A 26,572-nucleotide genomic window follows, 5' to 3' on the forward strand; every position below is an offset into this window, starting at 1 on the left:
CACTACAGAAAGCTGACCAACGAAAGCAGCTATTACTTGGGATGAAGTATGATCAAACAAGTACAGGTTTCCAGAATCAAAAAGGATGCAGTCACCATCCGGTACTAAAGAATAATCAACACCTAAGGCAGCAGTATTTGCCCCTTCCAAAAAAGTGCCAAATCAGTAATTTTCAGAGAACTACCACCTAGCTATCAAAAAAGTATGACCAAAATGCTGACAAGATCCCCAAAAGTCAAGGCTGAGCCAAAAACAAAACGTCAGAATGAGATTCACTGTGGGCCTACCACTGAATGCTCATAAAGCTTATTTCAGATTTCTATGAAACCACCAGAAGAGCTGGAACAGTAAATCATGAGTTTTGCTAGTATGCTCTGATGAGGGGAAAACAAGTAAGGTACTCTGGTCAAGTGAAAAACAGAGTTGCTGACACCAAAATCCTGTACAGTGACACATTTCCCCAGATTAAATGCTCAGTGTTAATTTCAGCATGGTAATCAAATGTTATTACATGAATGCTCTTCTGCCAGCACTGATCACCAAGAAATTAAGCTTTTCTATCCCATTTAAAATAAAACCAGTAAGGAACGGATGAAGTATGGAACACATCCTTGTCTCAAAGTAACGATGTTTGTGGGTTTTGCTGCATCGTACATGTGAGAAGAAATGCACCAACAGCAAAGATGGACAGAGCTTGGAGCCCAAACATAACACTCAGCTTGAGGGAATACAGAAGCCTGTGTAAGACCATTCAAGAAGCAGCAGATCCTACAAGGCAACTACTGATCTGCAATGGAGTTTACCACTATGCTGTAACCACTCCCTAAAGTGCAGCAGAAGCTGCTAGGGTCCGTGCTGCAGAGTGGAAAGAAGTGCGCAGGCAGATTCTCATCAGCCTCCCTATGTGAACACTAGAACGTTAGAACATCGCTGTTTTTCTCTGACTGAAATACTTATTGAGAAGGCTTTGCTTCCCTTATCCTCCTTTTTGACACCGGGCTGCTCAAAAAAGAAAGAAACAGATATAAAAGCAGAGTGACAGATCAAAGGCTCAATACTTCGCATGGTGGGGGGCAGGGAAATAGGATGAAACCTGGCTACATATTTACTTACACAAACACTCTGCTCCTGTGATTGACAGTGATGTTGCCACACTGAGTCTCTCACACTTCTACCACTTCATGGGAGGTAGCACTGCTGTGACTACAGTACCGAGTCTTGCAGCATGGGAGAAGATGGAACGTACAACAGCGGTTGAATCTTTTAAATTTTACATTTGTTTGAAAATGCAACTGTTACCTTTCACAGGTTACTTATTTGGTCGTTTTTACTTTACTTTGTCCTGCTTTGAAAAAAACTAAAAGAACTGTGTTTTTCCTCTCTAATTGACCAATTGGTATCAAAGCTAAGAGAACAGCATTGTTTCGTTACTGTTGCCACTATCTTTGAGAAGCAGCATTTGCAAAAATTGCACCTGTGATAAACTTAATCCAGTTTTTACATTTAAGGTAATTTGGGAATTAAAAACAGCATGTAAAAATAAGCATCTTCAGGATTGTAGTTAGATCTTGCCACAACTCAGTTGTACAACTGAAATTCATGAAAAAGAGGAAATGTCATGAATGAAAATTTGAGATGCACAAAACCCAAACGGTGCATTAGAAAATATAAAATAAATATTAAAGCAAAACAATAAGCACATATACATTCAATACTGTATTATGCTGTTTCATGAACAACAAGTAAGTTGTGGTACAATCCCTTAGTGTGTGAGGGAAGTCTGTTTGGGTAATCTCTCATACCTGATTAAGTTAATGTGGTTATTGAAACCTCTGCTAAGGCTTCGGGCAGGCATTTGGTCCAACCAAAGCACAGGCTGGTCAGGGTCAGCTATCCTACAAAGACAAAGGACATGAATATCAGCACACATTTCACTCCGGGTAATATTTTTAATTGAGCTTTTTTCACATGCAGAATAATATTAGGCAAAAGCTAGAATTCAGAGATCACAGAAAAGAACTTTATTGAAATGCACGCACGATTTTCATAATGAAAAAAAACCTTATAAGCATTTTATGTTGCTGGAGTTTGAGACTGTTAGCTTTTGTTAGCCTAAGCTGCAATGTATCCTATGATTTTTCACAGCCAGAAAATGCTATTCTCAGGTCTTTCTATCTTTTAAAAAAGAAGAAAAATGGAGTGTTTTCAGGAGCGCACCCCTTGTACCTAAACCATCCTTGTCTGCAAGTAGAAAGTGTTCTGATAAAAAGAGTGGTAGCAAGTGTTCATTTTCTCCTCTGTAACTTCAGCTCTTTGGTTAACTGAAGCATGCATCATTATTACAACCAATGTAAGTTTTGTCCTCTCTCTCTTCTTTTACCATTACCTTCGCCACTTCACAGCAATATCAAACATATCTCTCCACTGCATCAGTCTGGTTTTCCCATTCATCCGAACTTTTGAGTTTGCCCAAGTCCGCTGCACAGCTTGCATTACTTCTAGAGTGGCCAACCCCATTGCTGGGGGTGGGGGAGGAGAGAGGAACAAGTGACAACAGAAACAGAAAAACAGTTAGCACCAAACACTTGTTTTTGTATAGGCAGGAAAACTGAAGTAGGAATGCAATGTATTTACAGGAAAAGAATTGCCAACACCAATAAAATCTGGGAGATCGTGATTCCAGTCCCCAATTAGGTCAAGAAACTGTTGACATGATGATTATTTTAATTTTAAACTTTTTATCTGATTTGAAATGAACAGAGCATAAAACTAATTTGCAGATAGCAAAGGTAGAGCATTAAATTATCACCACATTGTTGTTTTTTTTTCCTCCACTCAAATTTACAGAGCATTTTCAGTATACCTCTATGTATTCTTTTATTTGGAAGAAATCCTGGTGTCTCATACTGCATCATGGAACCCAGATGATCAGCTACACATATGAGTTCTTGCACATCAGGCTTATAGCTTTCAAAGTTCTGAAATAACACATCTCTTAGAGAGGAAAAAAACATGCATCAGACATAACTTGTCAACAGAAGTCCTGAAAGTTTTAAAACATCATTTGTTTCTCTGATAATCAATACCACTTGTGTGAGAAATACTTAAAAGCAGAATAAAGAACACTCATTCCTCCTCCCGCACTGCTAAACATACACAGTACATGGCAGTTACACTCAAAATCTCAAATAAAATCCTGGTCTTAATGAATTCAATGTCAGATCTTATTACTGTCACAACCAGTATTTCACCTTCAGACTCACACATAGTAAGTGATACTAAATAAAGTTCACAAATAATACATTATCCTTCAATGTTACACCCATCTTGAGGAACTTTAACACTAAGAAAATAGTATGTATAGAAACCAGAAGCCTTATTCTGTAACTTCTCTCATAATTCTGTAAAAGCTTCTTGTGCTAAAAAGGTGGAATCTATTCCATATACACAAAAGCCACAGATTTTTAACTCAGCGATTTTTTACACACAAAGTGAATACATAAAAATATATCTAGAAACTAGTTTACAGCAGGAGAAATTGAGATCTTTTCTTTAGCTACATATTTTTGAAGCTTATTGTAATAAATCCCCTGCTTTGTCAACAAAAATCATCCTCCTCCTAAAATACTGGTTATCTAAATTACTCCAGAGAATGTTTTTTCCCCACTGAAACCCAGCTGCCATTAAAAATCTATTAAGTATCTAGGATATTACATCTATAATAAAAATGCCCCCCCCCAAAAAACAAACAACACACAGCAGGAAACTGGAATAATGGTGCTACATAATGATACATTGAACATCTCAAACTGATCAACTCCTTAACATTAATTACAAGAAAAAAAGAAATAGAATAGTTAATCAGCAAGACTATAGAGTATGAAACATTGTGTGAGTATTGATTATGTGAAGACAGAAGTGAAGAAAATCATGCTAAGCTTCATTCTTCCTCTTTTATGAGCTAAACCGACTCCAATCCCCATAATTTTGAAAAGGATTTACACACTCAGTGGAATTCCACTTTCATATAGTACTAAACATTTATGCTGTTCCAGTGCCGCAGAATAACACTTTAAAAAAAACATCTGGAGTAGGACGTAGAAAAAAAAAAATTTACTCACTTTATATGTGGCTGTAACCCTGGCTGCTCTTCATAGTTTTCTATAAGAAAAGGAAGATTTTTGGCCCAGTGGTCCTTGAAATTTCCAGGAAGATCTATATCAATACTATACTCTGTAAGAGGGGTATCCAAATGCGCATGCAAGTATCTAGAATACTCTGGAGGAAAGAAATAAAATTAAATACTGTTTGTATAATCAGCCTACTTATGTAATTACATAAAAACAAACCCCAGATTTTATGTTTGTCAGTTATCCAACAAGACTTTAATAAGTCATTACGCTTAAATTCTTGGAAATTAGCTATTAGCAAAATTAAAGTCAGAAATAAGTCTATTTCAACTAAATCATTATACAGAAATGTGTATTTTATTTGTGGCCCTAGTTTTTAACTGTATGAATGAGTAAAAATTGGTGTACTTTTTTTTTTTAAACAGACATACTCAACAGTGCTTATGAGAATGTAAGATCATTTCTTTAAAATGTCCTTAACTACAAGTATGCTTGCACTTTTAGAGCTCTCAAAGGATTTAAGAAAACAAAAAAAAATAAAAAAAAATAAAAAAAAGAAAGAAAAACTATTTCAACTTACCTCGGAGGTATTTCACTTTCAGATATTCCGGGCTGGCCTTCTGACCCGGTAGTGGATCGTTTAACATAACTTTAGTCTGAGCTTTTATGCCTTCATAAAACTGTCCCATTGCAACATGGCTGAGACCTTTCATGTACTGGCATACTTCATTGTATGGTTCTAGCTGTAGACATCTCTAGGAAATTAAAGAAACAAAATACCCATAAATCAAGAGAAAGAATTACTGTCTTCAAGTAAACTAAACCTGTTTGGTCAGAAGATCCGCATGAAAAGATTTACTGATTAAGATCCACTTCTGTTGCAATTCTCTTTCAAATGATGCCGAGCACTTAAACTGATAGCAAACATAAGAAAAAAAATATTTTCAGCTTCATTAAAGGAAAAGAAACAAAGGAACTGCCAGTGCAAATATGCTTTTGATCACACTTTAATTGTTATGAAAACAGATCATGTTTGCTCTAACGATATTAGCACTACAGAAGTTTCAATGTTAGTTGAATAAAATCAGACAAAACATACTCCTGACAATATTAGTAACAAGTAATTTTTGGCTAGTTCAACATACCTACCATGCCATTTCTTTCATCCGTATCTTCGGATGAAATACGGATGAAATACTAATGCATTGTTCATGCATTAGTACACTTCATTATGTTAGTCAACTATTTATGTCAAACACATAGTAAATTCTTACTTATCATTCAAAAATTAACGCTCTGAGTCTTCTAGCAATTACATGGCTTTAGAAGAGCATCTCCATCTTACAGGTTCAAATATCTTTTCAATTACACCAGCATCTACAGCTTGTGTTACAGAAGGTGAATACATAATAATCCCCATAAAGTGTTTTCCTTGGGATAAGCACACACTCCTGCAGAATGGGATGTAATCATTTCCACATCACTTTCCGCTCCTTGTTTTAAGGATACGGACATATGATTAACATATGCCTTTACTGTTCTGTCTACAAAGTGAGGCAGTTATTTAATTCCAATGGAGAGAGGCAAGATTTTGTTTACCTACAGAAACACACACATTTTTACAAGCTCAATGAATTTCAACATATTCTGAGTTTTCCAAAACAAAGAAAATACCTCAGAAAAATTAGGTAAATATTGGAACTTTGTATGCTTATTTTAAGCTTAAAATTACACAAGAGACTACATTTCTTCTTCTTTCAGATATGAAAAAAACTTTAAGTTTCAATCCAAACTAAAATATTAGCAAGAACACCATTACTGGTTTAAAAAAACAAACCAAAAACAGGTAAAACCTTTCTCTGAGAGCTCAGTTTTAGAAATTCATAAAACAGTTAGAGGAAGTATCTTAGTTTTAGCAAAATTCAATTTTTAATTAAAAACTATAAAGTTTTATACATCTTTTAAGACAGCCTTCACCAAAAAACAATTCTGGTTTAAATGCACATACACATTCAGAATTAAAAACTTTGACATTTGTCCATTTTATTGCTCTTGTTGAATACTATTCCTTGTTAAAACATTTTAATTTTGCATTTACTTAGGACCTGCTTACCTTAAAGTTCTTTAGTGCTTCATCTAAGCTACCATGATGATAAAGCATCATTCCTTTGAGCTGTAATGTCTGAACATGATTTTGATTTAGCAGCAAAGCCTTCTGGAAGCTCTCTGTAGCAGCATTGAAATTGCCAAGTTCCCTAGGTGATTCCATAAAGTGGAAATTGAAGAATATAGAAGGCAAAAGTGACAATGAAATTACTTGTTAAAAGTTGTTTTAACATGTCCAAAGGGGATATCATTAAAAAGGAACACAGTACTAATGGAAAATTTTTTAGACAAAAGCAGTAATTCTGCAACTGTTCTTCAGTGGTAATAACAGAACAGCTGCACAGTTTTTCACTCCCAGAAACGTGTACTCTGAAATACAACCCCACAAGACCACAAGTCTTCATAATCCTCTGTGGACATAAACCATAAAACCCACACACCTATGGTATTTCTTCAGAAACTAAAAGAAACAAAACTTCCATGGAAAGTATTCTTGGAAAACACTGTCTATGACAAGTCTTTTTAACTTCTAAATATAAACATGTTTTTAAAAACTATACTAACTACTTAAACACCAAATACAAAGAAAGCGTATGGTGTTTGAAAGCTGAAGCTAACTAAAAACGTATTGACTGGAACTATTTCACACGTAAGACAGCTTTTAGTAAAAATAGCCATGGGGAAGCTATAATGAAAAAAAATAAAATAGAAATAGTGCACAACTTAATATTTCTTCAGTTTTTTTTATCCAGTACATTATTTTTTTAAGAACACAAAATTCTTTCTACATCAAATTATATTAGATGAAATTAATCCAAACAAGAGCAGCGCCAGAAAAAACAAACAAGATTTACTAGTTTTAAATACATTTGCCAAAAAGAATTTTTAGACAGAATTATTGATTAACCACAGCTCTTCAGTTTCAAATAAATGCACAAAGTCATTAGATTTGAAGCAGGAATTAAAAGGTAAAATGCTACACCTCATGCTGTACAGAAGGACAAACCAGACTGAGAACTGTCTACTTCCACTGTAAAAAGAATTCTTTAAAAGGTATTTTTAAGCATTGTGTTTGAAACTTATTTGATGCAGAATGCAGCAAGCATGAACTTAAAATACAAGATTTTAGAAAGAAAGAAATAAGAATTTGACAGCCGAAGTTAACACTGCCCTGGAGAAATGTGATTACCATTTCTGCCTGTTTTAAGACCCAAGTGTTCGTGGGAAAGTAATTCAGACTTATCATAGTCAGTCACTAGTTACAGTGTCCTCAGTAATTAAACAATACTTGATTCAGCTTCTGGCCTTCTCTAACTGCTGAGCATTTAGAACAGTCAACAGTAACTGTGCTTTGTACATTAAGTTCTTTAAATAAATAAATAAAGAGGTAGATTTCTTTACATTCTTCCCCTATTGTTTCCTGAGGGACAGAGAACTTTTGGAGGAGGGGACAGTGAGAGAGAATAAAAGCAACAAATTTAAGCTGCTTGGGAACACTTTTTGCTTTGTAAAACAACAATGCAGTGCAAAATGAGACAATTTAAGGCTTGCTTGCTTCTCTCCTTCAAAATAAAACCTCTTCAGATTAAGGTTTCTTGGGCACAGAACAGCTGATCAACTAGAGGTAGTCCCAATCCAAATACAAAACAAAAAAGGTTAAAGCATTTATTGGAAACAGAAGGCAGCAACTTCCCATCTTCCAGGCTAAATTACTGACTACTATTTAGCACCTTGAAAGTACTTACACACCACAAAAACAAGTGCCACAGAAAAAAATCATGAAGAAATTAGTGATTCTACATTGAGTTCATTATTTAGATACTGTGGTAACTACCCAACTTAACTCCTGCTACACAAAAGCAGCATCAATGCTGTAGATCACTGCTTTCCAAAAATTAAAACGTAAAACAGGAAATAAAAAGCTGATAAGATACAGCAGGTTGGGAAAAGAACTACAGTGAGCAGATATTCAGTTGCTGACTATGTTATGTTCTTGTCTTCTAATATACAAGCTATACATACTTTTCTCCTTAATAATTATCTGCAGATCACCTTTAAAAGTAATACATTTTATTCAACTACAAAATAATTTCTTTAATGTCAATTTAAAAAAAGAAAAAAGTGACTAGTTATTAGAGATTTCCTTTTTTTTTAATTATTTGATTAATAGGTAAGAAACTAGACATCTGTATAAAAGAACTCTAACCAGGAAATTAGCTAGCTTCTCAAAACTGTAAGTCTCTTTGGTGAGAGACTAATTGATATAGGATCTAGCAGTTCTATAAAATGATACACACTGTGCATTGAGTTTTTAATAAATTTAAGTAGCACAGTAATCTCAGATGGCAAGTAATGAGCGTATTAATCAACAGTTTGTATAAAACATTTCCTAATTTAAGAATCATTTAGTAAACTTAAAACACATCTTACTGAAAACTACCATTTAGCTCAATTTTGAGTCTGGGAGACTCAAAGAATACTGCAGACTGAATTAAAAATACAAAGCGAACCTAATAATTATTTATATTGAACATATCCTACCATAGCCATACTGGCTGTAGGAGCTACCAAATACATATATGATGATTCTGCACAGTTTTGTGACAGACATGTAAAACTTAAGGGTACATTTAAAAGAATAAAATCAGAGAGAAACTGACTTTATAACTATTTCTGAATGCAATTACCTGTAGGCTTGTCCCAGACTTTTATATGCATCTATGAAGTCTGCTTTCTGTTTCAGAGCTTCTTTGAATGATTCAATGGCTTCCTACAGAAAGCCACCAACAAAAAAATTTGTCACTTACTGCATTATTTTTAACATCCTCAGTAGTTACTACCCATAGATTTACAGTTATTCATCAAAACTTCTGGAACTGACAAAGAAGGCATGAATTTATTACACAATCTATAGGGCAATAATCATCATATAACAAATGAAATATTGCAACATTCTTTATAATCATGACAGATTTAGCTGGAATTCCTTTGTTTAATATGGTATGGGAATGAGTGATTCTTTTACCATTTTAATAGAATTCAGAGATTAAATCCCTTCAGAGCTTGCTTTCAAAGCTCAGTCTGGTTCCTAAGGCAAAACAGTCTCTCCCTACAGTCTTCCTTCTTCATAATACACCTCAACTTCTGCAGTCCAAAAGACTCATTCAAATCTCTATTCTGCCTTCCATTGTTTTATTGCATTCTGTGTTAGTTGCACAGTTAGCAAATACTCTCTTGAAGGATTACGGATTAAGTGATCATATTCACACAATAAAATGTACTGCTGCTGTGAATATTACAATGTAACAAAAATAAAATAGCTAAAAATAATTATATGCATACATCCAAACAAATCTTCCTCTTCAGAGAATTTGTTTAAGAACTCAGGTTTTTACACCGGACTGGCTATATAAATTGGCAAATGCAGTACTGAGATTTAGAATTAAGGACAGAATAATCAACTACTTTATATTATGAAGGAATACCTGAAAAGTATATTGAAGTCTATACTGCAAGAAATTAAATACTGTAAGGAAAGAATCATTAGTATCTTCAGTCTATTTATTCTTATTCAGAAAAACTATCAAATATATTCTGAGCACTACAGCATGTACAAAACAAAAAAAAAAAAAATCTATTGAACAAAAATGTAATCACCTACCATAACGGATAAGCTAATGTCCTCTAGGTAAGTTTAAAAACCAAGATAATTCCCAAAAGCAACAATCTCTTTTCACTCAGAAATGAACACTCTGTCACCCTCACCCAAAATCTCAGGTTTTACTAGGCTTGCTGAAAACAGATGACATGTATAGCCTTCCTTTAAGAGACAGTCTGAACCTGACTGGAAACTAAGGGACACCTGGGGATGAAAAGCCCCTCAGTCACCGTCTCTCAGAATCTGAGTATTAGAGAGGGAAGACACTTCCTCTGAGAAAATAAATCTAGGGGAAGGAGGAGGTGGTGCAGAAAAGTGTTGATCTGCACATCAGAAAGAAGAAAACATCGCTTCTGGTTTGCAAATTGAGACATTATTTAACCTTGTCATTTATATTTCCACAATCACTTTCTGGGCTCTATGCTGCCTACACCAAAAAACAGATATTCAATCAGACTATTATTTGCAACTCACTCATTTGACTGCAGTAAGATACAGTCAGTAATTTCAATGACAGTCTGAAGTTCTCACAGCATACACTGAGGGTGTGGAAGAAAAATAACAGTTTGGGTACCAAGAAAACAGTGAAGTAGCCTGTTTGCTTAAAACAAAAAAACAACAACAAAAAAAAAACCCGACAGTGACTGCTTATAAAATATACTGGGCTGAAACTCAGGAGTCCTGGATTGTCTCCAGGTTCTGTCAGAATTTCTTCATGCAACCCTTAATGAATCCCAAGCTGTCAGCAGAGGTTAAAACAAAACAAAACACTTCCACTCTGTTGGAATTTAGGAATCACACAGTCACATCCTCACATTTCAAACTGAGTATTTCAGACAACTTGTCTAATTACTCTCCCCTCAAACAAACTGCAGCAGTATCTCTAAATACTTTACAGACAAGAAACTGGTGCAATATTACTACACCTAAAACACAAAGAAGTGTTGAGTCAGAAGATGGTGAAACATTAAAAAAGCACTGTAAGAACTTATTTCTCTGCTGGTTTTAGAATCCAAGGGAGCAACTGTTTTCCTTCAGTTGAGTTACAAGCATTTCAGAATCAACATATAACTGAAATACACGTGTACAGATGCAGGGCTTTATCAGCAGTTTGCTTGATTACCTTCTAGTTCATTCAATGAAGAATCTAAAACTATCTTCCTCTTTGTCCCTTTCCCCTTTATAAGACCTAGGGAGTCTCCACTTCATGGAAAAAAATTTTGAATATAACCATACATATATTAGCAGAGGTGCCAAATACAAACATCTTTCGAAGCATTCCATAAGCACAGCAGTTATCACTGATCTATCAAGATCCAGCAAGACCAGCAGTATTTACATGTCATACCATGAAGTACTACAGTCAGCAATGGCACCTTTTCATTTTGCTTGCACTCTTTTGTGTTAAAAAGTCTTCCTTACGTGAGAGAAAATGTGTATCAACACGTATGATATTTCTTCTATTTTACATAAGTAATTTCAAATAGAGGGTATTGTTCTACACGAACTATTATTTAACATAACTTTACCTTCAAAAGTCCTCTGTGGAAAAAGGTTAAGCCTTTATAAAGCATAGCTATTGGCTGATTTTTGTTCAGTTCCAATGAGTGCTGAAAATCTTCATGGGCTGTTGCATAATCCTATGATAAAGTAGATTTTAGACGACAAAGGGAACACCATGCAAATAAATACAAATACATACTTTTACTTTCAGAAAAGTAAACTACAGAATTTTGTTTAATATATGAAAACAGTCTCAGGGCTAAGCAGCAACAATTGTCAACTGTCAATCAATACCAAAGAATAAAGAACGCACAATACACTTCCAACTTTTACAGTAAGTGCTATATAAAACGTAGTAAAATAAGTGAAAAAAATATCTGAAAACACACAGTGAAATCAGAAGAATAAAGCAGGAAATCAGCTATTTAGTATTCACACAATCTTTGGAGATAAAGTTACTTGTTTTACATTACAACATATGAACAACACACACTGATTACACAGCAAATAGGATGTTAGCATTTTTGCAGGGTTTTTTTGTTTGCTTACTGTGTGGTGTGGGTTTTTTTAAGTACATAAGGCCATAACTGTTTCCTTTTTAGACTGGCATTTAACAATACTACTTAAATGCAGGTGTAGGTGATAAGTCAAATTCTTTACGCATATCCTACTCCTCAAACACACAAAACAATCTATATGCATGCAAGGTACTTGCCCCCTGATTCTCTGCATTAAATAGATATGCAGATGAAATACTTGAAGAATACCTCTGAACATTCAGAAAGTCAACTACAGGAAAATCAGGGATTTTGTTGTTATTTTGGGGATTTATTTAAAGAGGAAAGAAGCTCTTCAAAGTAACAATGGGAACAAACAGCAACAAAATAATCAACAATATCCACACAACCAAAAATAAACACAACCCCCAAAATCCACTAACCTCAGATATGAAGTAAAGGGTACCTCTGTGCCTGTAGAGACGTGCTGATGGTTGTAGCTGAATAGCTTTGGTGAGATCAGATAATGCTTCACTGATTCGTCCCAGTGGGGACAATATCTAAGAGCATAAAACAAAAACATGGTTTAGAGCAAACAGGCTGAATAGATTTGTTTTAGAAATATGAAGATTATCCTTTTTCATGTTTAGCTGTAACAGTGTAACTGTACTTGCTAGTACTGGCTAGAAAGTTCTACCATAAATTTCAGTACTTATTTCTTTTAAACCCCTATAAAAGAGAAAATCTGAGAGCATTTTTCTCCAAAAAAATATCAGTGTACAAGAATATCACCAACAACATCTTCAGAAACCTAGTATTCCAAATAAAAACAAGTCAGCCAAAGCAGAATACTCTATTTCAAGTTATTTCACCATTGTCAACTGAAAAGGTAATTGAAGTACTCTCATAAACCTTTTTATTTTGGAAAAAAAAAATAAAATTCCTGCCAATGGAAAACGGTCTATTTTCCAATTATTTGAATGCCTTTCACATTTTTAGATCAAGATTATTAACAAATGTATTAACAAATCATTAAAAATATTAAAACTGTGAATTACAGTTTCATCATGGCAGGTATCATTATATAGTATGCTATCTTTAATAAATACTTATGCTTTTGATTTGTCTATAAAGCTGCTCCTGGAAAACCATTTTCTGTAATTTAACTGGCAAAATAAAATACAATTTTCAAAATGAAAAATATCTGTGTCTCAATATTTATCTCATATGCATAGATACAAACCCAAAACATTTGATTCTTCATTCTTTACAAGTTTGGCATTTTACCAATTAGTCTTAACAATAAATTAACTAAGGTGACACTGTTCATACAATAAGGTTCAAGTGATATTTAGATTCAGTGTATTTAAAAAAACAAAAACCCAAACAAACAAACATGGTGTTTTAAAACAACTTCAACATAATACATGCTATTCTATTGGCTACAGTTATTCCATATGGTAAATGTTTCATTCTAAAATTAAACATTCCACAAATTACACTGAGAGCAAATATGGATATTTTAAAAGAAAGGAAGAATGTTCACAGAAAACACACAGATTAAGAGCTTTAGCCATTAAATCAGTGAAGAAATACTTGAAATAACTGTATAATTGCAACTTCTCCAAAAATCTGAAAAGAGACAAAAAATGCTCACTTCTGCTCGCTGTTCATATACTTCAGGATGATCTGGTTCTAGACTAATTACCCTACTGAGCTCAAACAGAGCAAGTTCAGCATTTTTCATATCCTGAAAAGGAGAAAAACAAACAAGGTAAACAACTGTGCACACTTAAAGTAATAAGACTGAAGTATGACAAGACTGTTGAAGTTCCTGAAACTGTATCAGTTTACATTAAAAGCTCTTCACACCTCACGTAATAACATTAAGATGTTGATACTGTATTCTACAAATAGCTGAAAAAACCCCCATCTACCTGCTATAAACAAGAAAAATAAACTTTGCTTGTACACATCATCTTTGAGTTGTACATTTAATCATTTATTAATATAACTGTGTGAATAAGCATTAGGCTTACAGCTCCATAGGTACCCTTCTTGGCAGCGAAGCTGGCTCAAGCTCTCACATGAACTCCAACACACACGCACACACACCCATTAATCCAAGTAGTACTGGTGAATTGGTCGATGCCATCAGCATCATGCCTATCTAAAATTTTATAGTGTCCTCAATGAATTGTAGGATGGAAGCAGTTACCAAACGGAAAGAAAAAATCCGAACTGGTTGTATAGCAAGTTCCATATTAGATTTCACTGATCTCTTCCTCCTTTTTCAAGGCAAAGAAATTTTGCATGTGCTTAACATCAGCTTTGTGTCTTGAAAGCATCACGCACAGAAACTTTTATGAAGTGAAACTGTCTCAACATCTAGCCAAACCAAGAAAAACTCATGCTAGTGTTAAAAACAGGCAAATGTGAGGGCCTTCAAGCTCCTGCTAGCACCACTAAAAAATTAAATATTCTGCACAAAGGAAATTCTCAAGGAGTTAACTCAACTATTATTTCTTCTAGAATTCCAGCAACCACTCAATCATCATTCAATAGGCCACAAACTCAAACTACAAGGATCATAGTCTACTTTTAAACTTATTTTTGCTCAGGAAATTGTTTGAGCAGTCAGCTGTAACTATAAGTAATTAAACTTTGTATTTTTTTTAACAAATTCAAGGTGGTATACATATTAAGAGGCATGGGCAATCAAAAAGCAATACAAAGCCCACTGGATTGCCAGAGTTGACGATGTTTCCAAGTTGTGATAAAAGAATTTTTCGTTTCCAAATATAGACTAGATGTGGAGACAAATTCAGTGGGACTTCATAAACCTGCCCCTCAGAGGCAAGATACTGCCTGTTATCTTATTAGATAACTCTTTCAAGTGGCTGTGGCTCCCAGTCTTACTATCCATCACTCACACTTGTGCCTATATTCGCCTCTGGCACCCTACTTCACGCTGCTCTATTTCCATGGTCCCACTAAGCAAAGGTACCCACGGCTTGAGCAGCATGATTCACTAGATACCTCTGTGTTATGGAGTACCTGTCAAGGGATGGACACATCATTATAGGAAGACACCACAAAGACTTTGGAATATATCTATCAAGCTCTAATCTGTCTAGGTCCTCCTGTTACCAGTCGTCTTATAATTTGGATTCAAATAATGGAGTCAGATATTAATTTAAATAATTATCTACTCACATGTAGTCCTTTTTTTCCATATGCTATCCCTCGTCCATAAATTGCACTAACCAGCTCTGGTTCTTCCTGTTAAGATTAAAAATTAACACAATAATCAGTTGTGGTTTATTTGGTTTTGGTTTGTTTGTTTGTTTGTTTTTTTTTTTTAATGTATCTATCTTCAAGATGTATTTAATTCTTGCTGATTTTAAGTAGTAAGCAATGAACAATCACAGTTGTCAGGCAAAGAAACTGACTGTATTACAGTCCATACTTTCATATGCTCACAACTTCCAATTCAAGTTACTGGAATTGTTCTCAAGTATGCATCTGGAAAATGAGCTAAAGAAAGTGCAGTTACAGGGTCAGTGACTACCTATCAGAAACTATGTACACATTAGCATAGTCTGTTGTCCAAACTTTGTTACTTGTAACTTTATCGGCAATTATACAACTTCTTTTGTCTAATGTCACTGAAGTGATAATAAACAAATACCATTCCGCATTTCAAAGCTTATTTTGTTTGTAATTTAAATTTGAGATTTAAAATTAGGAAGCAGGAAACTGTGACATCCTGATGAAATTTGTATTCAGGCAGCAACTAAAACTAGAGGTACTCTGCCAAAATAGTTCTGCAAAATTCAAACAGACCTTCCTTGGGTTAGATTTAAGTCTATGGCTTTCCAACTTGGGCATCTAAAGGGATGCATCTTACGTAGTGAATCTACTTCTTGTTCAATGTTATTTACTCCAGTCATGGTTCCCCATCCAAATTTGAAGAACTGCAACAGCAAAACTGGTTTTCTTGGCACAATAATGCTGATGCTGTCAGTTTCCCTGAAAACCAGTCAGGCATCAGGCCATCTTCACACCTGCAACCAACACAGTTGTGCCACAAACTTCTGTAGCACAGGCCTGGTCTCATTTAAATGGGACAACTGCCAAGAAACAAACTATTTCATTGATAAAACAACAGATACATGGCACACCAATGCTGGTAGCTGATTCCAAGTGTACACTTGCCCAAGTCAACTTCAGGTAACTTCCTTACTTTTAATACAGTGGTTAATCAAGGTTGTTTTGTTCTGTTAAACGTTATAATATGCACTTTTTAATGTATTATAATTGCCTTATGGAAGACAGAGTGAATAATCATAACCACTTTACAGCCTTTCAGGCATACAATAAGCATGATATATTCATTTCAACTGAGATGTGTGCATTGTAAAAGTTTTTATATACACACTTCTCACAATATCCTTCTACAGTTGTTGTATCTTGCTTATTTTCATTTACATTGTTTCCTTCTTAATAAAGAGAAGGCAGGAAACATTATATAAGTCCAGTCATTTTTGAAGCAGGACTTCTCATTAGGTTAAAAAAAAAAAAAGTCCTCACATTAAAAACAAATCAAAGAGAGATCCCTAAACACCTAAACCAAACCAACACTCAACAAAAAACATTCTGGTCCTTTGATAAATTCCCTGGAATAATTCCATTAAATTGCCACACTTTCACTCAATTTAAGTATGAGCCATATGACATTTGAGTTAAAAAAAAAAACAAAGCATGCTAGTATTTGAAGTATTACTTTCAGCTTGCATTTATGTACTACAACCAGTTTAGATGAAAAAGCGTGTCCTTGCCTCTGGTAGTCCCAGGTTCTCAGCCATAAAAACACAGTATTTTGAATTCAGCTTTAGTTGAAGCTTTTAAACTGCTGGAGAGGGTTTTATTTTACAAGTGGCTACATTACATTGCACAGAATAAGATTCTGAATTCTTTATCTTGGTCAGAATTAAAAATAGATGTTGAAATATTAGTTACGTTTTACTTGTAAACTCATTAAATGCTCACCACTGAAGGAGGATAAACCCTGCATACAATATCATTTATCATTGTGAAAGCGATGCCGTACTTGCCACTAGCAATAAGTGATCTCTGTCATGGTTTCTTCTGATGTTACTGGCAACATGCTGTCACCCAGAAAAACAACACATTAGAATATCTCAGCCTACAGATTAAGAGGGCAACTGAAGAAACTTCAGTTTTGCACAGGTCAGGTTTCTGAAGGTGGTATTTTTTTTTTTTGGTCAGAGTGCCATAAAAAGTTTATTCCTACAGTTAAAAAAAAAAAAGACTCACCAAATAACCAAAATACTGAATCACCTGATTTTAAGAATATGCTTACATTTTGATGGAAAAAAAAAATAGAATAATTACTCTCAGAATAATTATGCTCATTTTAAATCCTTAATTGAATCTTTATTTTAGTAAAAGTCATATGTCATAATGGATAAATTGATGAAGTTATTTTTCAGTAGTCCAAACAGAAAACTCACCTGCAGCATCGTTGAAAAATGTCGTATGGCTTCATCATACAAGCCGTTGCCAATCAACACATACGCAATTGCTAACAAAAGATTACAAATGTAAATAAAATGGCAAAAAAAAATATCTGCTTTTTTAAAATACATCTTACAATTTTGTTGTATTTAATGTAAGTTCCTATACTGCACTGCAGATTTAAGTAGTCAAATGATTTCTGACCTGCCAGTGAAATTACTTCCCTCAACCATTACCTAGCATTCATTAATTATTCAATTCATACTGTGCTCAGAGCTGGTTTTACGTTTTGTAGTTTGTTTGGGTTTTTTTCTCTCCTTTTTACAAGTTGTTCAGGAAAGGGTCCATGTTTACTTCTAAAGAACTTAGGAACAGGAAAGGTACCATGATCTCATTTAGTAGCCCTAGATGCTTTCTTAAGCTCACAAAAAGTTTTTCCTTCATTTGAATTACCTAGAAAAACCTCAACTAAAGCGATTTCATTGTTTATAACAACGAGATTGAAAAAACTACAGAATCTTTACCCGTGTTAAAATTACAAAAAGCTTTAAAGTTCCTGGATATCCCCCTGCTTTGGAGTAGAAGCCAAGTGTTTGAAGAAGATGACCACTGTTTTAGAAACATGTTCCTGTAATCTCCACGAGATATAAAAATACAGTTCAGTCACAAGACTGGAAAGCTGTGGTTCTACTTGCATGACTGAAGTTCAGTTCTGACAGCTATCTCAAGATTGTTTTATTTCACATGTTTTAACCTCTCACAGTTCTTAACTCTGGTCTAAGCTCTGTCTACACTGCCCACAAAACCCAAGTATCTTGCAGACAAGAGCTATGAAAGTTAAAGTACAACTTTTCCCTAGGCAGTTTGCACGAACAGCTGACCCTGGAACTAAAAGCAGGAATTCACCTTTCCTCACACTTCTAATGAGTTTTAGCAGTCATCCAAACAGAATGAAAGAGGTGCCTATCAGCTTAATTATTTACTCAAATGTGAAAATAGACAAATAGATCAGTTAGAACAGAAGTATCTTTAATAGGACACAGACACTTATCTTTCATGCATGCAGAGTCACTGTTTTGACAATGTCACTAAGCACTGTTCATTAAAGGAGGAAAAAAGTTAATGAAAGAGAAATAAGAAATTTATTTAATCCAGAGCTTGCCTCATTATTGGAGCATTCCCATTATGCAGAAGGAAGTGTCTGTGTGCAATATAAGCTTTTTCCTCAATGCATACAAAGCTTCACTTGGTACAGATACAGAGCATTGACAAAAAAGTAAACTGGCAGAGTGAGAGACAGGTTGAAGAGCTCTTAAATTTTCCTCATTTCATTCTCCTCCAAGACTACACAGTTCTTACTATCATCTTTATGGTTGCAATCCCAGAACACAGAACAGTTGGCACGTAAAATATAATCAACTCAACCACATCATTATCAAGGAAAAAAGTGGAGGAAGGAAGATAATGAAGAGTCATTGTCTTACTGATAGAGTTTATTTTGTTTATTCAAGACTCTTGGCAAAATGCAGGAGGTCATAGGCTATGTCTGTAAAATCATGGCAAGTGATTGGCAGCTAGTAGCTGACATAGTATCAGTTTCTTTATACATTTTTAATTAAAGATTAATCAGACATAATACGACAAAAATACAAGAACTTCATTATGAAAAAAATCTGAGGGTTGACAACTGTTCATTAGCCCAAGTATTTGGGAACCAACATTGCTTCAGAATCCCCCATGTGTTTCACACTACTTTTCCTCAGAACAGTTAAAAGTAATACACACAAACATGAAGGACCCAGCTCCTCACACTATGACATACTTGAAATAAAATGGGTAGGTAGGTGTCAGCCTACAGGCCAAACATGAGGATAGAGGCCTTACGGCATAGTCTTCCAAGTCTAAAAGCATCAAATATTTTCTGCTGGATGAAGTTCAGTATTCCCTGCAGGATTCTATGAACATATCTAGGTATGCTAGGAATATGCAAAAAGATTAAGACCCCAAATTTTCCTGGATAAATCTGTGAAGGCAGCAATTATGTCAACTCAACGAAAAACCTGTTCAACTGTTTTAATTTTGTTAGACAATTTATGAGTAAAGTCTCCCTTTGCTATTATATAAAAGACAGCCTGCTGCTTTCCTTGACATACATCCTCAACAATCTCTACTGCCTCATAATATCTGCTTTCTATAGAGGATACCAGTTTGGAGAAGCAGTGCAAGTAACCCCTTCCTCAAATCCTTTGAGGAAAGTATTTCCTGTTGCTTTATTTGAAATGTCTCCATTTTCTGTGTTGAGTAGGCTTTGAAAAAACATCGAGTAGCAGCCTGTATAAAGACATAATTCAGAAAGCCTTCCAGCTACCTATAAGCATTGATGGGAAGAACATGTGGAGAGGGGAAGACAGATCCAAGATCCATGCTTGATAGGAAGCATATTTCATTGGTAAAATTTTCTGGATGTTTGAATAGTGTTAGTCATCAATAATGACAGAAAAAGGGAAGCAGGAAGTAGCTGAGACTGTCTAACAGCATTTAATCAAAATGCTTTTTGAACACCTGCTTAAGCAGACATCGCGAAGATTTCTAGTAAGCAAAGCAGAAAAAAAATTTTAGGAAGAGATTCATATTTTCTTTGTATGACCAGAAAACCCACTGTATTTTCAGGCTTATTAGAGCACTTTAAAATTAATGCATCACTGAGGAATCATCAGTTTAGTTTCAAAACATTCAGTGCTAATAATTAGCACATAATTCACCTGCACAAACCTTATATAAGGCATCTTACCCAATTCTTCATTTGTGTTGTCATTATCAGTAGCAAATGGAAATCGTTTTTGCTCTGCAAGCAACTTCGCTTGACTCTGTAAAACATCATGTTTTTTAAGTGTTCAGCAAACAACAGTAATGAATTTATTAGAAAACTCGTGTCTTAAATCCTTAAGACAATGCCTTAAATCAGAAAGTTAGGGCTGGTGTGATTGCTTTAAGATAACTGAAAACAAATTCATTCCTGGTCTTCCACAGGGAGAAAAACTGCTCTTCAGTTAGGTGCAGCTGTTATCCTCTCTAACGTAAGGCTAATAAAGCCTTTCAGATGAAAGTACACTGTCAACATTTTACCGGTGGCTGATGTTTCTGTATTATATCTGCTTAACATGATGTTTTGGAAGTCTAAGACACATGCTACTTCATATGAAAGTTTATACTCCACTAATTATTTCTTTATCTCCTGCAAAGGGAAGGGTACTGCAGAAGAGTAAAACACTGAAGATGAAACATTGAAAAGAATATTGCTCCATATTTTTTTACTAAAGTAAAAATGCTGTCCTTTTAACAATAACTTCTATCAGATATAGACTCTGTTCAGCCAGTTGTAGACTCATCTAAGATTTCTGTTCTCCACATAATGTGCCTACAGAAACAAATACAGCCAAAGACAACCCCTCCAAAATATAAAAATACTCTGTTCATTTTCAGGAGTATTTTCCATAGACAGCTGTAAGCTTACCAAAGTAGTTTATGTTAGAAAAACACAAAATGCTCATTTCATATGCCTTCTAAGCTGTTTTAGAAAGCAAGAAGGGGAAAAAATAACTACTCTCACTGCTCAATTCTCTTATTTTGCTTCTGCTAAACAGCACCCATGTACATCTCCGACTTCAGAAAAGACAGTTAAACACCTTAAACTATGGAGAACATATTTAACTCACCATTTCCTCTACTGAAAAGACTGTACTTTGTTGTCCTCCTCCTTTCCACTTTTTTTTGGCTTGTTCAATCAAAAGTAGCCTTATTACTTGTTTCCATGACACAGACTATTCAATGATCTACAAAGTGCTAAAGTAACTGACCAAATCCCATTGCAGTTTCTGCCCTGTTCATCTAAATCTTAGGAATGAGAAGAAAGTTTTGTCTGCTCTGAAAACTTGGGTATTTTGGAGGGTGTGAACAACTAGCAAATCAGATTTTACAAACCTTGTTTTTACTGCAATTAGTATGCAATCATGCATGAGCTCTACATTACACTATAACATTCTAAGAATTATTACTCTACCTACTGTTGAACCAACAGTAACAGAATGGAAAAGTTATTTTCCTCATAGAAAAAAGTAAAAAACAGCACAAGAATGATCAGGGTTCAACAGGCATACCAATTAGAAAACTAAATCTACACTGCAGACCAAATATATTTACAAATCACACACCTCCAAACACAATCTTTTTATATCATCAATGACCTTCAGGTGATTTCCAGAAAATCTACTTCAGAATGTCATCTTCAATATTTAACTCTGCAAGACGTTTTTCTATAATTGTCTTCACACTAGAAAAAAATAATTTTTACTAAAGTACAACCTCCTCCCCTCGGTAGATTTACAAAGAAGGCCAATAATTCTTTGACTGTGGACAATAGATAACATATAGCAAGATTCCATGCTGAGTATTGGAAAATAGGCTACAACCAGAAGATTCTAGCATTACATTAATATCTGATGAATTACAGATCTGCATGTCACACTCAGCAAGAGAAGTACCACACAGTTTCCCCCACTCTCATCTACCTTGTCTATTTTGTTATTATAGAGTAACAGAATAATGTTTGGTTCTTGGGGTGGCAGAATAAGGGTATTCACACTTCAACAAATTCTGAATGCAGTTATACGTTAGACACCCTCCAGCTCCACATGGAAAAACTGTGAGTCATTCTGCCTTCAAGAAATGAGAATAATTTTCAACAGGGCACCAGCTCCCAATAGGTTGAATTGTTGCTCTCTTCAAAACAACTTTTTTTTCTGACACAGGGAAATTTCCTACAAAATAATACACATTTCACTACCTTAGAAAGAATTGCTGGTATTGCTAGACTAGACTAGATAGAAGATCTGACCAATATTTGATGAAGCAATGTCTAAGGAGAATATTCAAGTTAAATAATTGGCTTAGTGGATTTGCAGTAGAGTAGTTTTATTTCCAAATGCCACCTTTGGAGAAGTTGCTTCACATCAGAATACTGTTTCCATTCTCCCATATAGCCAATAATTCCTACAAATTTGCCAAGGCTTCTTTGTATACTCACATGGAAATTATTTGAAGATTTTCAGTATCTGTGACTCTACTGGACTGAAAAAGTAACATCAAACCTGTGTTCTGATGTAGAATGAAGATTGTATTTGTTCAAGATCAACAAGTTAATGGTGGTGTTGCAAGAAAACCCAAATTTCAAAATAATCCTCTAGAAATCTCTCTACTAAGAGATACTCTTCTTTTGTTAGAATATTCTCCACATACCACATCTGTATTACACTTAGTGAAATACAGTCTAAAGCCTCTATCATCTATGCACAATGTTATTTCTGTAGTGATTGTAAGTTATCACTCCTACTCTTACACGCATTTTGTGGTAAACTTCCTCAGGCAGTTAATGTGAGTAAAAACTAATGCACCTTTCCCTTTTTCAGCCATAGCCCCTGCAATCCTAAAAATAAGCAATTAATTAATTGGGAGACTAATCCAGGGGAAGGCTAGCCTTCAGTGGAAACATCAGTTTCAATTAGTTGAAACTGCTAACAGCCCTAGAGACTCATGATGGAGTACCATGAAATCATACTTTCATGAGCAACTCGAGTTCATTCACACTTAAGCCTTTTGGGGACCCATGCCTACCGATTAATAGATTCTATTTGTAGTTATTTGCCTGAAGTTCATTCTAACCAGTTATGCAGCCAAAGTGATCCGCAACTTCAACAAGCTTTTAAAAAAATTGGTTTGTACATTACATTCTTGATAGCATACCAAAATTTTTTCTGTGTTGAGAGAAAGCACAGATTCACAAGATGAAGACCCTCCTATGTCACAATCCGATTCATGGAAGTGCAAAAAGGATGAATCTGGGGGGAAAAAAAAAAAAAAAAAAAAAAAAAAAAAGAGAGAGAGAGAAAATATCTTTAGGAACTCAAAGAGTTACATGTACATTCTATTATCACATTTCCTCATGTTCATGTGAGCAGCTTCCCCATTGGGCACTCCACAGGGCAGAACTTTCATGAAGTGCTTTCTCCCCACAGCACTACATCCACTCAGCCAAGGAAGCAATAACTGGCATGACTGTTTTATATACTTAGTTTTATCACTACTTCTGCTTCTGGTTAAAAATACATGAAAAAAAAAAAATGAAGGTGCTTAAAAAAGTGGGGGAGAGGGGGCAATAAAAAGGGAGGAAGCTGAAATCAAATAAGAAAAGTTTGGAGTAGGCATGTCCCCATTTTGCATGGTTCTTCAGCCGAATGAATTCAAGACAAAAGTATTATTCCAATCCCAGAGAGGAAAATAAATGGAATGGAGCATACAGAGGTAGGGAAAGAGCTGCTGCTGGAAGTCCAGGAAAGAGAGACATAAAGACTGTAAAAAGCAGACAGAATAGTAAAATCATAATTGACTGAACATATACAAAGGTGCTCACAGGTTTATTTCTAAGGCAGCCATTACAAAAAGTATAAGATTGATTCAAATCTATTGAAAGTCAAACACAGCCTGTTGGCATAGCAGAAAAAAAGTTTAACAAAGGAAACAAGTAAACAAATAACAACAGTAGTCAACAACCCCCGCCCCATTTGACAGACTATAGCAGTCACTACTTCACCTACATGGTATTTTAACTGCTATCCCAACAGAATTGTTAGCTTTTAAGTCTTCAGACCTTAAAGCTTCTATTAACTTGAAATATTTCAAGAGTAATCAAGAAAAAGCAAATAAACAGTATTATCTCTGATTCCATGTCATAAATACCAAATTTTATCATCTCCCCTAATGTTTGAAAATACAAGCTTGACACTAAGTTTGAAAGGCCAGGGGGGGCAGGCAGTGTGTGTTTCTAATTCACTTTTACAGGCAGTGCTATTCTTATATTTTGATTATGTAGGGGTTGCAGTTAGTTAACTCCTCACTTCTCATGAGTACAGGGCTAAAAAAGAAACAGTGTTTTTACAAAGAGAAGTCAAAATAGCATCTAAAATCATTCCCTGTAAATAGAAACTTGGAACTAAGTTGAGCCATAAATGGCAGGAGAACTTTTACAACAGAAGTGAGAGTGGTGAAAAGCAGAAGGTCAAAGTTTAAAGTCAGAAAGTCCTGTAAGAACAGTGGCTCACCACCCATAGTTTCCAGAAAACCAGTTCCCAGTACGAGATTTCAACACTGCCCTTTGTTCTTCACATTGATCAAACCCTCCTGTGCTATGGCAGCATCAATACCACATTAATTGTTCTCTGTTGGTGCTCCTAAATCAGTGACAGTTAAGAGCCATCCCTGTGACTCACTGAACAATTTTTGCTTCACAAACCAAAACAAAGAGGTGTGGGCACAACTTACCTCCAGAATAATTTTCTGCATAACATCATGAATTTATTTAAGGAATTTTTTAATAAGGTGGCAAGAAATAAGAATGGCCTATCTGCTACAAGCTATAGGGAGAAAAAGGCCCTTCAAATCTTGCAATTTTGAGGGCAACAAACTGCTTTAATTATAGGGAAGAATGGATCTGCCTTTGTCCACTAGTTAGATAGCCAAACCTGTACCACACTGCCCCGTTAACAACTTTATGAAAAAGTAGAAACACCAGATAAATTACCCTGGGCCTTGTAGTAAGCTACAAGAGAAACTATTAGAGATAAAAAGATTCTCAGCTTCTGGGAAAGTTGGCCTAAAACAAAAGACTGAGAACTTAAGGGAATTTTTCAACTGGCAATTTATTTAGCCACAGGATTTAAATAGCAAGTAAGGAACTGGTATACAGCTATTTCAGGGTTAAGTATGCTGTTCTGTCACTAAGGGCTCTCTTATTATCAGTGTATCCAAAGTGCCTGAGGTACCTGATGACTTAAGCAGAATTCCTTGTATCAATCCCAGTTACACTGGTCTCTTTAAAACAACATTCACCATTAAATCAAAATCTAATTGTCCAAATACACCTCTGAAGGAGTATCCTGAGTCAATCATTCACGTCCCAGTAACAGAAGAGATGTAATCAAATGCTTTGCCATTTATTAACTTGTATGGCATACAGATTTTATCTCAACACTGGGTGAAGGTCCTCTTGGTTTTATGCTCAAGCTTGAATAATTTGGACCAACAGTTGCCTGAGATAACTTCCACAATCTGATTTAGTGTTTACATAGTACTGCTCTTAGCCATTAGCCACTACAGCCACCCCACCCAAAAAAAAAAAAAAGGCAGCTGATGTAAAATACCTACTTAACACAGCTGATACAGATTAAAAACTAACCAAAGAACTTTAAACTGTGATGATAAAAGCACGCATACAGAGGAAAAAAAAAAAAAAAGAAAAAAAAAACCAAACAGCTGATGTAGGAAACTCATAACAAGGTATTTCTAGAAAGTTTGTAATTTTTTGAGTGGATTACACTCACTGCATATTGTCCTCAGGGACCACAACAATTGTTGATATGAGCACAGACTTTATGAAATAAAGGGAGAAAAATTTAAAACCCTGAAGATAGCTAAGCAGGCATGACACATTACTGGTTATTCTCACATACATAATTATCTATACTGTACTGAATTGATAAAAACTTTTTCTTCATCTTTATTACATACACATTGTGCTTCAGACTGGTATTCTTGTATAACATATTCACACCATGCTCATGATCAAAGATCGTAACAGCTTAAGTCATATGATCCTGATGCAACACACGTTTAAGCACATAAAAATAGTTTTCACTGTGCTTGTATTGCAACCCATCAATTAACCTGAAAAAGACCAGCTCTGGTGCCTGAACTTGGCGCTCATAAAGAAAAGCATCCAGTTAACCAGCAAAACATATATAACTGTAACTGAAAACGAATCAAGCCACATTCAACTCAGTAAGCCGAGCAGGTGTTGGCATGTCTGCGTACTATGGAGCGCAGGGATTAAAAAGCACGCAGAGTCCAGCCGCTCAACTTGGCAGGTCGGCGAGTGGGACAGCAGGAATCCTCCTGCGTGACCCCACGGTTTCCCCGCTGAACGGGCGCGAGATTTTTCCCCGCTCGGTGCCACGGCGGCAGTCCCTGGCTCCTTGCCGCCCCAGGGCACACCGCTACCCGGGGGCGCAGCTCAACACCGGCAACAA

At 35.3% G+C, this 26,572-nt stretch overlaps 1 protein-coding gene across 6 annotated transcripts in view; it reads right to left on the reverse strand.

The window, feature by feature from the left end:
- TTC13 (tetratricopeptide repeat domain 13) overlaps positions 1–26,572 on the reverse strand; it is a 42,005-nt gene that overhangs the window by 14,954 nt on the left and 479 nt on the right. For 5 of the 6 annotated variants that reach the window (XM_042795689.1, XM_042795686.1, XM_042795687.1 and 2 more), the window contains exons 2-15: positions 23,235–23,329; positions 20,227–20,302; positions 17,432–17,502; positions 15,111–15,176; positions 13,552–13,644; positions 12,338–12,454; positions 11,424–11,534; positions 8,924–9,006; positions 6,244–6,385; positions 4,711–4,885; positions 4,122–4,278; positions 2,864–2,994; positions 2,387–2,519; positions 1,803–1,895 (exon numbers count right to left, since the gene is read on the reverse strand). In XM_042795689.1, the coding sequence (XP_042651623.1) occupies positions 1,803–1,895; positions 2,387–2,519; positions 2,864–2,994; positions 4,122–4,278; positions 4,711–4,885; positions 6,244–6,385; positions 8,924–9,006; positions 11,424–11,534; positions 12,338–12,454; positions 13,552–13,644; positions 15,111–15,176; positions 17,432–17,502; positions 20,227–20,302; positions 23,235–23,329 (1,543 nt within the window). Of the gene's footprint in view, positions 1–1,802; positions 1,896–2,386; positions 2,520–2,863; positions 2,995–4,121; positions 4,279–4,710; positions 4,886–6,243; positions 6,386–8,923; positions 9,007–11,423; positions 11,535–12,337; positions 12,455–13,551; positions 13,645–15,110; positions 15,177–17,431; positions 17,503–20,226; positions 20,303–23,234; positions 23,330–26,572 lie in introns of those variants that run through there. The other variant, XM_042795690.1, reaches the window with a different exon arrangement.

Source organism: Tyto alba, unplaced genomic scaffold, assembly GCF_018691265.1.
Source record: "Tyto alba isolate M040663 unplaced genomic scaffold, T.alba_DEE_v4.0 Super-Scaffold_22, whole genome shotgun sequence".
NCBI lineage: Eukaryota > Metazoa > Chordata > Aves > Strigiformes > Tytonidae > Tyto > Tyto alba.